Source organism: Haemaphysalis longicornis, unplaced genomic scaffold (assembly GCF_048455015.1).
Source record: "Haemaphysalis longicornis isolate Haplotype H1 unplaced genomic scaffold, Haemaphysalis longicornis Haplotype H1 scaffold_3, whole genome shotgun sequence".
NCBI lineage: Eukaryota > Metazoa > Arthropoda > Arachnida > Ixodida > Ixodidae > Haemaphysalis > Haemaphysalis longicornis.
The window spans coordinates 77,203,046-77,218,455 of NW_027526335.1; the positions used below are offsets into that span (position 1 = coordinate 77,203,046).

A 15,410-nucleotide genomic window follows, 5' to 3' on the forward strand; every position below is an offset into this window, starting at 1 on the left:
AAATGGCGAACAAAGGGGACGGCTCCGATAAGGTCGACAGAGTCGGTGTGTCTGCGCCTGGGTGTCGTCCGTCAGTCATCCGAAAGCACGGCGGCTATAATGCACCGCCGTTCACGCTGACACGGCGCAACTCGGCACCGGCGCTCTCCAAGCTTGTCGCCTCCCGCAACGGGACTGCTGCTATACGGGGGACCTCGCCGAAACGTTCCCTGGTCCGCCGTCACTGCTGCTGACTTGTCGCTTACCGCTTCTGGCGCCAAACAAGTCATTTGCAAGATCTCCGGGTGACCATCAACCACTGTGAGTCTTCGCTCTGGCAGCTGAAAAATCGATATCGTTCGGAGAGCTGTGCGTGTATGGATGCCGGGATATGTGGCCAATCATGTCGAATACAGAGGGCGGATTAGCGGATGCAAAGTCTTCGCGAAAAAACTTTCAAAGGCTGCGTTACAGTTAGTACTGCTCTACTTAAATGGTGATTTGGATGCAACTTGCTTTAATCTACTCTAGCAACGAAAGGTTCTGTGCTTCTGTTTGTAAACATGGCTTTAACATGAATGAATGAATTTATTGTCGAGAAAAAGGAAAGGAAAGACCACCAGCAGGCGTAAATTGTCACACCTAGGGGTGGACACCGGAACGCCTGCTGGTGTGGGAGTTGGGGCAGAGGATGACAGATTCATAGAGGGGAGAGACAGAGGATAGAGGTGACATATTTACAGAATGGACGAAGTCTTTTTGGTCCACAAAAAACTCATGATATCAAATATAAGCCATTCAGCACATGTATAATTTAAACATTTCAAAATCTGTATTCGGCTGCTGCAAGCTCTTTTCGCCTTATTTCGTTCCACAGGTTGAGCTTATTGGCAAGAGCACAGCGACACACTCGACAAAAAAAACTTTCAAAGGCTGCGTTGCAGTTATCACTGCTCTACTTAAAGGGTGGTTTGGATGTAACTTGCTTGAATTTACTCTAGAAACAAAATGCTCTGTGCTTCTGCTTGTAAACGTGACTTTAACATGGACGAAGTCCTTTTGTCCCGCAAAAAACTTACGATATTAAATATAACCCGTTCAGCCCATGTAAAACTTAAACATTTAAAAAATCTGTATTCGGCTGCTGCAAACTCTTTTCGCGTTATTTCGTTCCACAGGTTTACCTTATTGGCAAGAGCACAACGAAGCACTCGACACTCGCTGAGACAGTGAATAAACTATTAGGGTTTGACATTTTCCCGTTGATTCCCAGAAGTGTTAAGAGCGTCTGTTGCCACTCTTGAAGTCTACTGATTCTTAATTATTCCTCCCCTTATGTAATGCCCTCGGACCTTTAAGGGTCAAGAAATGAAATGAAATAAAATGAACTCGCACCATCCCCAGTTAAAAGTAATGCTAGCAGAGGTTAAAGAAACATGGAAAACAGAACGCACACTTCGAGATTAACCTCAGAGGGCACAGTTAGTTTATGGCTGAAAAGTGCGATAACCTTTAGACAATACCTATTTTCTTTTACTGAAGTGCCGAACCAGAAACATGCAAACTATTGGGGGTATCCCCCAGTTCCCTATCTGCACGAGATAAATGTCACCCTACGGTTAAGTGCTTTTGTGATAAGGGTTTTAGGTAATTTTTAGCGCGTTCGATCGGCGTCATTCATTACTTCACTCAGGCTTATCCCTGCGCTGAAATCAACTATAAAGAAAAAACAGCCAGTATTATTCAGAAGACAGTAGTCTTGGTGTTAAACAGTTGTTTGGAGCTCTGACTTCGGTGCAACTCTTGAAATTTTAGGGCAAGATTTACATTCAAAGCACTTGTTGTGTGCGTTGGTCATCATCCTAGCTGCAGGGCATAGTGCTGGCTTTTTGGCCTCACGATTTTCCGGTACTTGGAAGCACGAATATTGGTAACCATAGCACCGATGGCCAATCCGGTAGCCATAAACAGGGCTCGAGCGGCGTGTCCGGAAATTGTTTTCCTCTTGAACTCCCCGAGGGTAGACGCATCTACATTTCTGTTGTGCCTCTGGTCTTCAGGCGCGAACACATTAGCTGGAAGTATGGGTTCCGTTCATGCAAAGGACTTCAAACGGTGCACCCCGATTGATAATTGCACAACATGGATTGACCGATATATTACCCAACTGTTCTGAACCAGAGTCTGCCATGACGTAAACTAGTAAAAGTACACGAACCAAATGTGTGTGTGTGTGTGTGTGTGTGTGTGTGTGTGTGTGTGTGTGTGTGTGTGTGTGTGTGTGTGTGTGTGTGCGTGCGTGCGTGCGTGCGTGCGTGCGTGCGTGCGTGCGCGCGCGCTAGGCCAAATTTCCCGACGCAGTGAGCGTTGCATTCGGCTGCAGCAGCAATAAAAGTACCCGTAAAGATTTCACGGACGTGCATCCCCCTTCACGTTAAAGCCGTTTGTTGACGGGCTCAAGCACGGACTAAATTGCTTCAATTTAGTGAGAAAGAAAAGGGTGCAGATCCCGTTTAAGTGATGTCAGACGGTCTGTTTGTCTAACGTGCTACTTTAAAGCGAGAGGCACGATGGCTTCATTGTGCGAAAAACCGGCCGTGTTACCGTTCTCTGATTCAGAAAATGGTAGCCGCTGTAAAAAGCGAATACTAATACATTTGGGTTCTTAAGAGAATTGAACTCGGGTCTCCAGGGCAGGAGGGGGGTGTGGTACCACCGCTCTACTTTAGCTCATTGCCAATGGCGGAACAAAACCGCGTGCGCGTGGCACTGACGTCATATCGCGTGACAGGTGGACGAGACGGCAGGTGAATAGAAGAGGGTAACCCCAGCTACAGAGAACTCTGATTGTTGGGAAACTGGCGCGTAGCGTCGCTTATTTGCCTCTCAAAGTCATTCTCGCCAATAAACGAAAAAACAAAAACAAAGAAAGAGACGCAAACATGTGACGCAGTAAAGAAGTGTTTCATACCTATCGCCACGGAAGCCATAACGCTTTTCATTCGAAGCACGTAAGCACAATTAAGTGCCCCGTGGATTTTTTTTTTGTTTTTTTGGCTCGCCTTATCGTCGTAGCTCGCTCGCTGAACCCAAGTAGAACCACACGGAGTTCCGTCGTCGCGGCGTACCCCATAGGCTTCGAAAGCCAAGCGGTTTAGATAGTCATAAGTGTTCGAAACTCGTGATCCGCTGGCGCTTGTCATACATCTCCCCGTTGTTTAGCGCAAAAAAAAAACTGCAGGTACATTTGAGGAAAAATATACGTAATTAACCAGCAGCGTCCACGTTCATTTTGTTGGGAACGCTCGTTGGGTTGGTTTTTTACGATAGTAAGCGAAAAAAAAAAGGTGGTGCTGCAAAGCCGGCACGTGCAGGAGGAAAAGCAAGCACAAAAAGAACAGAACTCCCGCTGGCGCATTTTCAGGCAGGGGGCACGAGAGCACTACGGAAGCGGGAATTTGAATTGCATTGGGTGGTAGCAATGAGCGGATAACTGCGCTACAGCCCATTATGGCGAATCACTGCTCTGCGCTTCTGACAGCTTTCACATTGAATGGAACGGCTTTAATTTTTCTGCTTTCATTCGACTTTCCTAAATTTTTGGCCTTCAATTTCAGAAACACAGGAAAAAATAGTCAGTTGGGGACAGCCTGCAGTAGTGTGTTATTCCCGTGTATTGTTTCACTTTTAAATTCATACCTTTTGTTTCGACACCAGCAGTATTGTTCAACGTGACCCGATATGACAGAGAGCTGGCTTATAGCTATTTGTCGCAAACATGTGTCCTCTCACCGGCAGTGAGGCATATGACAACGATGTCCATGTTGAAATTTTGGGTGAGGTTGTCTGGCACTCTTCCTCACAATGATCTGCAACTAATTTATTTGCTTTGACAGAGCCAGCATTGCTTAACGTAGGCCGATATCTCAGAGAGCCCGTTTATAACCTTTTGTCGCAAAAACTATTCCTCTCACCGGCAGCGAGATAAGAGGACGTTGCCCATGTTCAATCTTTGGGCGACAATGTCTGGCGGCTTAATTCACAATAGCCGGCATTTGATGAGCGTATACGCTTATTTACATGGAGATTAGAGTTATTCCATTCGCGTGAGCTATCACTGGAAGGTGCGTAGCCGCTATAAGCATCAGGTTGATGCGGCAAAGATTGCTTTGATGTGGCCGACATGAATAGAAGGAATGAATGAATCAAGGAGATTAAAAAAAATTGCTGGAGTGGAGAGGGTAAAGTGAAGCCGCCGTGACGCCATCTTGCTAGGGCAGAAGACGCGTAGTTGTTGCAGCGCGCGTTCCGTGTGTTCGCGAAAAAGTGTTCTTGATTCGCGTGCGGGCCATGTAACGCGATCAAAACAAGTATGGTTGGTTCGTACGTGGCTTACGGTTGTGCAAACAGTGTGAATGCGGCGCCGGGAGTCAAATTTCCCACGTCATTTGCACGCGTGCAAGCTTATTCCAAACTAATGATGCTCGTTGCATTGTGTCGCGCAGTATTTGCGCCTTCAACGATTAATTTCTTTGTTGCTAGGTTTCCGAACGATGCTGAGTTAGTGTCTTTTGTCAATGTCTTTTGTTTGCCATTTGATAGTATGTTTTATCAATTGGATGTCTTGGATCATAAGTCTGTCTTCTTTCAAACAATAAACACTTTGTTTTCCAAATTACAACCTAGTTTATCCTTTTTCGGTAGTTCATGTCACCGGCAATGCAATCTCATGGTGTAAATTACCAGAAAAATTGTTAGTTCTTTTTTTGCGGTTTATTTGTGCGTTAGGTTGCACAGCAATGCAATGAACGTAATAGCATTGGTTACCGTCATACTCATGAAAGTTTTCTGTGTCGGTTTTTTGTCACTCCATTATTTTTATTATCACAATACTGGAATCTGGGTGTTTCGTGTTGTTTTTCTGAAAATGCTGCATTTTATGGTCACTCAGTTTGTTGCATAATTGCTGTTTTTCACTCCACAGTGGCAACTCTCAACTGGTTTTGTTCTGACAACTTTCATGATCAATTTCTGCATTTGAATAGTTTACAATAACGAACATACGTGTTAATGACTTTGCGAGTTCTTATGTATTTTTTTTACTTTGTGGCAGCTGCATATCCGAGCCTATAAGGTGAAAAAAAAAACAATGTCCGTGTACTCGGAGATCTGAGTTTTAACGAAATTCCTTTGGTAAAAACATTACGGAGACGTCCGACATGGCTCGCCTCATAGTACGCAGTGTTGAATTAAAGCTTGAGAATCCTTTACGTAATTTAGAACCGCTGGGAAAGTCCGCAAAGACCGCTGCAAAGCACTTGGCATGCGGTTTCTTGCCCCCAGCAAGATGGCCAACGGCGGCTTCATCCTAGCCCATTGGTTGGTATAGGAGACTTCCACTCCAGCAATTTTTTGTAACCTCCTTGGAATGAACACACATTTTTCGGAAAAAGAGAAGCCGTCTTGACTGGGCCCGAAACCTTGGTCAAGAGCCGAAAATGGGACAGGCAGTAATGTGTGTGTGTGGGGGGGGGACAGGTTAAGAAAGGGAGGGAACTAAAAGCAGTCCTCAATGTCGGCATCTCTGATGAATATCAGCAGAGTGTTCGAAAGGACAACATTGAGGTGATGACGCTTGTGGAAAGGGTAATCAGGGCCCAAATGCACTGAAAAAAAAAGTGAGCGATGTGCGATGCCTGACTAAGTGACATTAGCATTGCACAATGCAACGAAACGCTTTCGGTTGCAGTTGTCGGCGAAATAACTGCATACGTTGATATTATGTACATGTGGTGCCGGCAAAGGTTTGAATTCCTTGCGCCCCTCGAAATGGGTCATGGTGTTTTGATAAACAGAGTGGCGGCCCTTGAGAGAAGCCTCTCATGCGGTGTTGTTGTGGAAAAGGTGGGACTTGAGTCTAGCAACCGGCTTTGTCGTCACAGAGCGTACACCCTGTCATCGTCGCAAGGGGCAGCAGAGGCACCGTCGGGGCGCGGTGACGCCACCATGACGGGCCGCCCGGCGCAAACCCGGTCCATCACGTTCCACGACGAGTACCCCGTGCCCATGGCTGCCATGATCGCCCAGCGCCGGGGCTCGGACTTCAGGCCGCACAGCTCGAGCTGCTCGGGCCGCCTGGGCGAGGGGGACCGGGCACGCAAGAACTGGCCGCGCACCAAGAGGTCCGGAAGCCTGTCCGCCATCGGCCAGGTGAGAGTTTCTTCTCCCAAGGGGTACGCGGCGGCCGCTTGTCCCCCGTTGTGGGCTCTGAAAGGACACCAAACACATCCTAGCTGAAAGCCATAGCGCATAGGTGATAAGTGGAGGGGAAAATATTTGTGTAAAATACTTTTAGGCGCCTGAATATGCGACGACAGTGTGGTGGTGAGAACCTTGAAAACCATTATGGGCTTTCTAACAGCCCCTGGTTTAGAGACCAGTGTGTGGCTGCCTGCAGCTATACTTTTTTGTGCACGCGTGTGGGTCCTACTTTTCCTTTTGTGTTCGTATTTATGACTCACCAGCCATCTGAAGTAGCAATTCCAGCATTGTGCAGGGGGGACCTCTGTCTCATTAAAGAACTCTCTCTCTCTCTCTCTCTCTCTCCCTCTCTCTAGTTCTTCTTGTCCAGCCATTCGTTTCCTTTCTTGTTGGTAGAACATTCTAAGAGAGCTCGCATTTTTCACTCGTTCCGCAGTAACTGAGCGAATACAAGCACTCGCTATGCTGGAGTGCAAAACCTATTTTAAAGGATGACCCCAGACGGCGGAAAAAATGGAGGCTAGAAATCGCCAGTTACCTGAAAGGGAGGCTTATTAAAAGTTGAACCCCACGCACTGCCCCAGTCAGGGGGTCGCACGGTGCGCTAGTAGCAGAGGTCTTGTCATTGCCAGAGGGGGAAGATGCCGTCCGTGATCGCGCGATCAGGTCTTGCCCGGTAATAATTACTTGGGCCCAGTGGCGTACGCGAAGTTTTGTTTCGGGAACTCCGAACCTCGAAAAAAAAAAAGGAGAGAGCAAATACGGCAAATACAGCTATGTATAACCTCTGGGTGCGTCATCTGACCATGGTCGCAGGGTGAATAGGGAATTTATTACCATTTTAACGACATAAATTGAGGCTCGTTGGATTATTGGCTTTCAAGTGAACCGCAAACCGGCGCCAAGGAGACGTCCTTAGTTTCACCACCATGTTTTTGCCTGCTAATAAGCACAGATCGTCAAAACAGAAGGACTTCACTCAAACTCAATCACAGTTTTTTTTCCTTCACGCTCTACTCACTCAAACTCAGATTCAAAAAACTGATCCGTACTCAAAATCACTTGCACTCACTCATCACATACTCATTGGTAATCTTACTCACCTGTACTCAAGCTCATGTCCTCACGAGTACTCGTACTAATCCGTACTCAACTCATCTCACTTTACATGTACTCAAGTTGTACTCAGTTGTACCTTCTCTACGCGTACTCAATCTGTATTCACTTGTGCTCCTACTAAATACGTACTCACTTTTACTCCTATTAAGAAGTGTTTCTACTAATTTGTAGTTGACATCAACCACTTGCATTCACGCGCTAATCTAGGGACATGGACTCAACGGAGTAACACAAATGTCACCACTACAGCTTGTGCACTTACTACTACACTCAACAGTGTGCTGCTAAGAAAGGTTCGGACGATTGCGGTCAATTTTTAATGTATTTCTAAACGAGCAATATCAGACTAAAAAGCACATCAAATATCTTTTTAAACATCATGAATTGAACAATCGTAAAACTTGCCTTCGTGCCTCCTCCGCAACCCAAAATTATCTGAGGGCAATGATGGGAGACTAGACGAGACATGCTTCCATACAAGCAGCGCAGGCTACAACCGCAAATAAATCACACGCCATCGTTGAATTGCCGGCGTCGTCAACATGCACTCGCGAGTACTGTGCTCATGAGTACCACTCGTGAGTGCATGTACTCACGAGTGCAGTACTCACGAGTTCTGCATTCATTAGTACATGCACTTATGAGTATTACTCGTGAGTACTGTACTCCGAGTACTGTACTCGCAAGTTCTGTACTCACGAGTACATGTACACACGTCTGTATTCACTCTTAATCGTATTCACTCGTGGGTTTGAGTGCAGATCAGTACACTCACGAGTGAGTACGTCGGCCTATGCTTATGAGACGTATAGCCCTTGTAGATTACACTCCGTTTTCTTAAACTTCAAAGCATCTGGATTCAAGAAACCTTTTAAATCCTGTTTCTAATTTTTGACAAGTGAACCAATTTTCGAAATGACAACTGAAATGACAAGTGTTGTAGGAGGACCCTTACTTTAGGTAGGAAGACCCTAACTGTAGGTGTTGTAGGAAGATCCTAATTTTAGAAATGACAAGTGTTGTAGGAAGGCTCTAACACTGTGACCTGCGTAGTACCTTCGCGTAGTACCTACGCGTAGCACCTTCGCGTCCATTAACCATTACTTGCAACCTTATGTAACCACATTGGTAAGCAAGTAGATGTCAGTTATTGAACGATCCAGTGTTTTTTTTAAGGTGACAACTAAAAAAACAATGTTTTCCTTTAAAGGCGGAAGCCTTAGGTGCCCAATTCTGCAAAAAACGAAATCAGATCCACTTTCTTAGGAGAAATATGGCTAAAACGCGAAGCTGCTTCGACCTTGTCAGAATGGCGAAATTTATAAAAAAAAACGTGTCGGAATGGGGGAAATCGGATAGACGTCGGCTTCATAACGAGAGGGTCCCGGGTTCAATTCCGACCACGGGAAACGTGTTTTTCGTGAGGTGCTTAATGGGCCTTCGCTTATCACCAGCATCGTTTTGTGAAACACATTGTGTAAGGTTGATTTTCCTGCAGTTTGTTTTGAATGTGGTAGAACAAAAGTTTTGGTCGTTGTTGTGCTTTTCTTTGTGGCACATACCCACCTGAGGGATTGGCAAGGAATTTGGAGCTTTAAAGGGCCAATATGTCCGCCCCCCAAACTTAACTAAACTACGAAATGGTAATTTAAAAGTTGTAGAATAGTACGCGCCACGTGACACCTACACGTGAAGGCACGTGAGTACAACAGGTGAACATCAGTAGCGCAGAAAGCTGATTCCAGGCAAGCTGTGGCGTGTACAAGTCAGCTTGCTGACGTAAGTTCGCTACGTAAGATGAAGAAACGAAAGCGAAGAAAGAGACGGAAACATGGTGTAACAGGAAAGAAGCCGGTCGGAATAATTCGTTCCAAAAGACAAACAAACGAAAGCGAATAAAGATACGCAAATAAAGCGTTGCAGTAAATAAAGTGTGAATTAAAAAAGTAAACAAGGTGTTCAAGGCAGGCTTTTCGCCTTCAAAGGACGTTAAGCAGACGTAAGTGCCCCGTGGAATTTTCCATTACATCACGATGAACTAACCTGCGTCACGGACACATTTTCATTTTTCAAAGCGAGCTTTTTATGCCTCGCTAATGGCGACGATTCCGCCACCAAACCGCACCGCAGAAAAGTCAACTTTACGCAATGGGTTGCACAAAACGATGATGACGATAAGCGGAGGCATCTGAAGCGCCTCAGAAAAAAAAACAAAAAAAAACAACAAAAAAACGCTCCCTGTAGTCAGAATCGAACCGGGGTTCCTCGCCTTGTGAAGCCGACGTCTATCCAATTGCGCCGTTCCGACACGGTCGAAGCAGTTTGTATTTAAATCGAAGCTTTCTTGGTCTTACTGATAACGACCGTCGCGTCACCAAAACTCTGTGAACCCCTACACCCCAACGACAGTGAAGGAATCCCTCACAAGAAAGCTGATCGTTTCAACCATCGTTATCGTTAGACAAAGGGGCGCTTGATTTTTGCGATATCTTTCTCACCATCATCTCTTCGTGAAAAACCAGTAGCAACTATCTGTCTAATCTGCGGTGCATTCAATATGCGCAGAGAGGGAATTATGAAGCTGAACACTCAGGATTGACGGTGCCACATGTGATCAGAGCAAGAGCTTCCGAACGTACGTAATTCTAATAGAATTCACAATATCCCCTGTTTTATGCTTGAATAACGGTGCCTTGACACGTTTCCCGGTCATCGGAGAAAGACAGAATGTGCGGCGCTGTGGGCGCGGTGTTGTTCTGCTCTGGCAGGATACGCACAAGCAGTGCCGCAAAATGCAGGCCTTGAGCAGTCATGCGCAGTCTACGGCGCAGTTGACATGAGCCTGTACGACCGCGCTTGCAAGGGAATGCGGCCTCTTCCGGCGCCGTAGTACACAAACGGCTCCCCTCGCCGCTTCGAATCGAGAAAGCGGCGCCGTCACATCGAAGGCTAGTCCTCTGTAATAGCGCTTTGCTATGCGGTGCAGCTTGAATGCAGAAGCCGCTCGCATGACAACAGTCAAGGTAAAGGTGCGGGGATGCATTGGCACGCTTCTTCTCTTCATTGACGAAAGAAAATGGGATGTTCGCTGCGATGAGCATCTATTTTTATTTATTTATTTATTTATTTATTTATTTATTTATTTATTTATTTATTTATTTATTTATTTATTTATTTATTTATTTATTTATTTATTTATTTATTTATTTATTTATATTGTCAACCCTCATTTGAGGGTCATTACAGAGAGGGAATCAAACGATACGGAAAGCAAATACAGAGATTGCCGCTTTCAGCAACTAAGAACAAAAACCCAATCACATATTCATTGCTGCGCGAAGTAAACACCAAGAGCACATTCAAATTTCTTAACGTCAGGACTTTCAGCAATATGTCGCGGCAATTTGTTCCATGCTTCTATAACAACAGGAAAAAACGAATTACGAAAGACGTCCATGCGAGCACCGAAAGGGCGAACTGCTGCGTCTGGTTCATTCGGCTGCTGAGTGTATGTAAATTCTTTTATCTATTTTTATTTGACCTTGTAATATCTGAAAGAATAATTTTAAGCGTTCCTTTTGTCGTCTACTTTCCAAAGTTTCCAAACGGCTTAGTTTTAATATCTCGGTAACTGAATCCGTTCTTTTATACTTCAAACATATAAATCATGCGGAAAGTCTCTGAATTCGTTTCAGTTTGCCTATTAAATCCTTTTGGTGGGGGCTCCGGGCTGCACAAGCATATTTTAAAACAGGGCACACAAATGTTTTATATGCAAGCAGCTTGACGTCTTTCGTAGCATTCGGTAATTTAGCACGCAAGACACGCAGTTTTCTGTAAGAGGCACAGCATACTTTCTCAACATGCGCACGCAATTTCAAGTCACTCGTAATATGCACTCCCAAATATTTAAATGCACACACCTGCAGTTAGTAATTAGGTCTAATGCTGTAGGTAACAGGTAGAACGTTTTTCTTATTAGTTATATGCGTATATATTGTCTTAGAAAAAATTTATTTTCATTTCCCATTTATCGCACCATGTTTGAAAATCCAGGAGGCAATCATTAATTATATTTTGGTCATTTGTACACGCCACTGGGGCATAGATGAAACAATCTTCGGCAAACAATTTAATGTTTACGGGAGGGTTAACAACATCAACATCATTTACATACACCAAAAACAGCAATGGGCCCAACACGGACCCTTGTGGGACACCGGAGTAAACATCAATGAATAAACATCAAACATAAATCTGATTTTTGCACATATAGCACACGACCGCATTGCGCGCTGTCTTCCACGGGGAAGAAAGCTGAGACCTCTACGTGTTTAATGTAAACAGCACAAAAAAATCAGCGCGCACACTTCAACTCACAGTACACCGGACTTTGCCTTTCGTGCGCTCTTAGCTTGTCAGAAGAATCCATAGAATGCTAGTGGAAACTCGTCTACGTTCGTCTACGCACGCAGCATCAGGTGCACGTTAAAATTCGCCCAAGTTGTCTTGAATTTGTTAACGGTAAGCTATATAGGACAGGTATTGATTGACTTCGCTATATTATGATATTAACGATTCTATGCCGTAGAGATCCCCTGGAAGTCCCCATGCACCACATTCGAGTGTAACGCGGCCTGTTTCGAAAGAAAATTTGCCTGTGCGCGTATGTGCGTCACGATTGTATCATCATCATCATCGTCGTCGTCGTCGTCGTCGTCGTCGTCGTCATGATAGGCACTGCAGACAGACAGACATTATACCGTTTAACTAGCGCAAAAAAGGCTGGCGTTTTTAAAATGAATTGTTCTGCTAACACGCCCAGTGCAAATCATCAGCATTTTTGTTGACCCTGTCATTGATTTGGAGAAGAAAGTGCGTGTGCTTTCTTTGGTCGTTGCAAAGCCACCGTGTGGGAGGATAGCGGGGGGCACTTCAGCTCTTTTGTCGGATAAGATGTCACTCTGGAGGGTTCTCCAGCGCACAGCAAAAGCCAGTGGGGGTCGTATAGGTAGACAAAGGTAAGATATGGCTTTCCGGTTGAGCTCAAGTGGGCACTATCAACTGGTACAAACCACAGGTGTTTTCATAGAAAGCGATAATTCGGGCTTCGCAACCCTGAGCAATATTTTTTTTCTTTTAGCTGTGCTATCGTCTGGTTTGTACCTAATACTTACCGATGCGTGGAATGACGTAGACTGGGAAAGGGTCACGGCTGCTTTGACAGTAAGGTGTCAGTGGATATGCAGCACAAAATTGTCGTTGATGCCATTAACGTCTTTAACTATTCGAGATTGGCCTAAAATCAAAATCCGTCAAATTTTTACGCAAATCCGCAGCTTCTAATTCCAGGAGAGCACATTTCTTCACGTGACACAGCATTATCTATGAACGGGACTTCGGGCCTATTAGAACTCGAAGCTCCGACACATTCATTTGGCGAAGATTGGCCGTGCAGCTGAGAGTGCCATTTCGGAATTATCCCCAGGTTCCTCCTTGCACAAAAACATTCTTTGTCATTGCAAGCGTCTTTTTTTTTTTCCACCCTGGACTCGCAAACTAAATGCACCTCTTGTCAAAGCGCAGAGGGATCACACCTTACGCAAGCTTGCTAAATCAGGCATTGGCCATTCTCAAATGCAGCTAATTCCTTCTCCCCTTCTGGGTGCATCCAAATGCGGGACAAATCAGGTGTGAAACATAACGGGTATAAAACAAACCGACACACAACCACAATCTCAAATTGCAACTTTCTCACTTAGAAGTGGTCTAGCGCATACGTGGCATGCCACCGCCACCTGACTTACAACTGTCGAAATCTCCTGTCAGCTCCGCTGGAAATACCGGGGACTCATACATTCATTCTGCATTCAGTAAACTGTCTGGTCGTCTGGAGCATTAGAACCTCCCCATTCTTTTCCTCCCTTCTTTTTCTTTCCCCTCTATCTCTGTTCCGACCAGTGGGCCTCCATTTCCAACGAAATTTTCCATTACTTACACGCATGTACGCGATCGCGGGCAAATGACGCGTCACCGCTTGGCTAGCGCGTACTCACGTTTGCTGCCAATGGGATGAGAATTGTCGGTGGGTGTCTCAGACACTAGGATTTCCGGTACTACCCCCGCTTCCAGTCAGAATTGGTAAGTCTAGTGCGAGCTCCTCACGGTAACAGTCATTGTCACTAGCCAATCCACTTCAGTGACGAGTGCGGATTCCTGGGCGAGTTGGTGTTTTATTGCAGAAAAATTTATAGCGCATGCCGACGAAGACAAGGAAAGAAAACAGACACCACGGAGCGGTACTTTCAACTGTTTATATTTCCCCCTAAACGCCTATTTTATTTCATTCCTTAAATGTGTTTCTTTACTTACCTTATAATTTCTCTCGGTGAGCACCCCTTTCCTGGCCAATCCCCCTGAGTGGGTATGAGCCACATCTTCTGGCACCACCACGACCACTTTCAACGACGAAGCACCACTCTGAGGCTCGTGGCGCGAGCGGTCAGTGCTCCTAGGAACTCCGAGAGTTCGGCCAGGCATAGCTGCCGCTGGCCCGTCAGCTCCGGCTTTCTGTTCTAAATATGAATTTTCTGCCACTTCAGTGGGCACGTAAGAATTGTGGGTGGGCATACTGATGTCGAGGCCAATAGGACTAGATTTGTAGGGAGATATGGTAGCGAATGAGATTTTTAGTACTGCTGTAGGCACGCCGACAACTGTTATATGGCCGAGGGCGTCCAAGAACCGACCTTCGTCATGTCGTGGTAGCGTGGTAGACGAGTGGTTTGCAGGGGAGCTGGCTCCGTTCCGACGAGTCAGAGCCAAAAGCCAAACTTAACTTGTTTAATGCATGGCGTGTAGAAAACAGCGATAATACCGGTAGCAGCCCACCGCTGTACTTACAACATGACAACTCGAACGAGCAGAGAAACGTTCTCAGCAGAGCCAGGATGCGCACTTCTCGGCGCTCACGTAAAACGTCTGTTTAAAACCAGAATTGCCAACAGCCAACAGGCTTTCCGCGTGTTGCAGAACGCAACAAAACTTCATACACCCAAAACACATTCCATAGGTCCCTTTATAGAAGCTTGCGCACGCTGCGCCCAAGAGAGGGCGGGGAAGGAGAGTTCCAGCGGACGGACGTCTTTTTTAGACTTGTTCCAACACGCCGCGCGGCTGCAACGAATGCCCGTGACTCACCGAGCACGCGGCAGCCAGTCTCCGGCTTGTCGAAAAATGCTTAATGAGCTGGCTTCACCGCCAAACACGGGACTACCCTGCAATATACAGTACTTGTATCACGCGCGAACAGTATAACGGCGAAGCACTGCACGCTGAATCGTAACACAACGCAGATGCCGGATTTTCCCAGAAATGATCATATAAGGTTATCGCCTTAAAAGTTGGTTCTTATCTACGCTGTGAAGGGGGTTGGTCAGCGTCATGTCCTGTAGCGTCTTGGATGTTCTCTTATTACACTAGCGACATGTCACAAATTGTCGTTGTCCTTGTAATCACTGTCTACATTCGGGGGTGTTGCGTTGTCACTTTAGTAAAGTGCTCATCTAATACTGTGAACTCCCGCTAAGACAAACTCGAAGAGCCATGGTAATTTGTTCGTATTATCAGACCCCCCCCCCCCCCCCCCTTCCGCAAGAAAAATCAGCAACACGCCCAGGAGCATAAAAGTATCTTGCTTCAAGACGGTAAATGAAATAGACTTACAACGAAGGAAAAAGACAAAAAATATTTATTTGAGTCCGCAACTTGGTAGAGTACGGTCCTCAAGTGCTCTTGCCTAGTTCTATCCAGTACAAACGGCAATGGAGAGCGTGCACTGGCTACCTCAAGCCACAACGCAGCAGAGACAGAGAGGGAACTCCTCGCTTTCTCGGCGGTAACGCGGTGGGACTCGCGATGCGAACTGACGCGAACTGGACCGCTATGAAACGGCATTGGTCAGGAGAGCTGCTACATTCGCAAACAGGAAGACTCTGTCGTCGCTTTTTCTTTTACTTTTTTTTATCCTCCCAGTTTCGCGCCTCTCTCCT

The 15,410-nt window shown here is 45.9% G+C and overlaps 1 protein-coding gene across 1 annotated transcript in view; it reads left to right on the plus strand.

Moving 5' to 3' along the window:
* Positions 1-15,410, plus strand: part of LOC144174670 (proton channel OtopLc-like) — a 44,543-nt gene continuing 29,133 nt past the window's right edge. The window contains exons 1-2 of the mRNA XM_077703469.1: positions 1-300; positions 5,922-6,189. Coding sequence (XP_077559595.1) covers positions 5,986-6,189 — 204 coding nt within the window. The 5' untranslated portion in view covers positions 1-300; positions 5,922-5,985. The remainder of the gene's footprint in view (positions 301-5,921; positions 6,190-15,410) is intronic.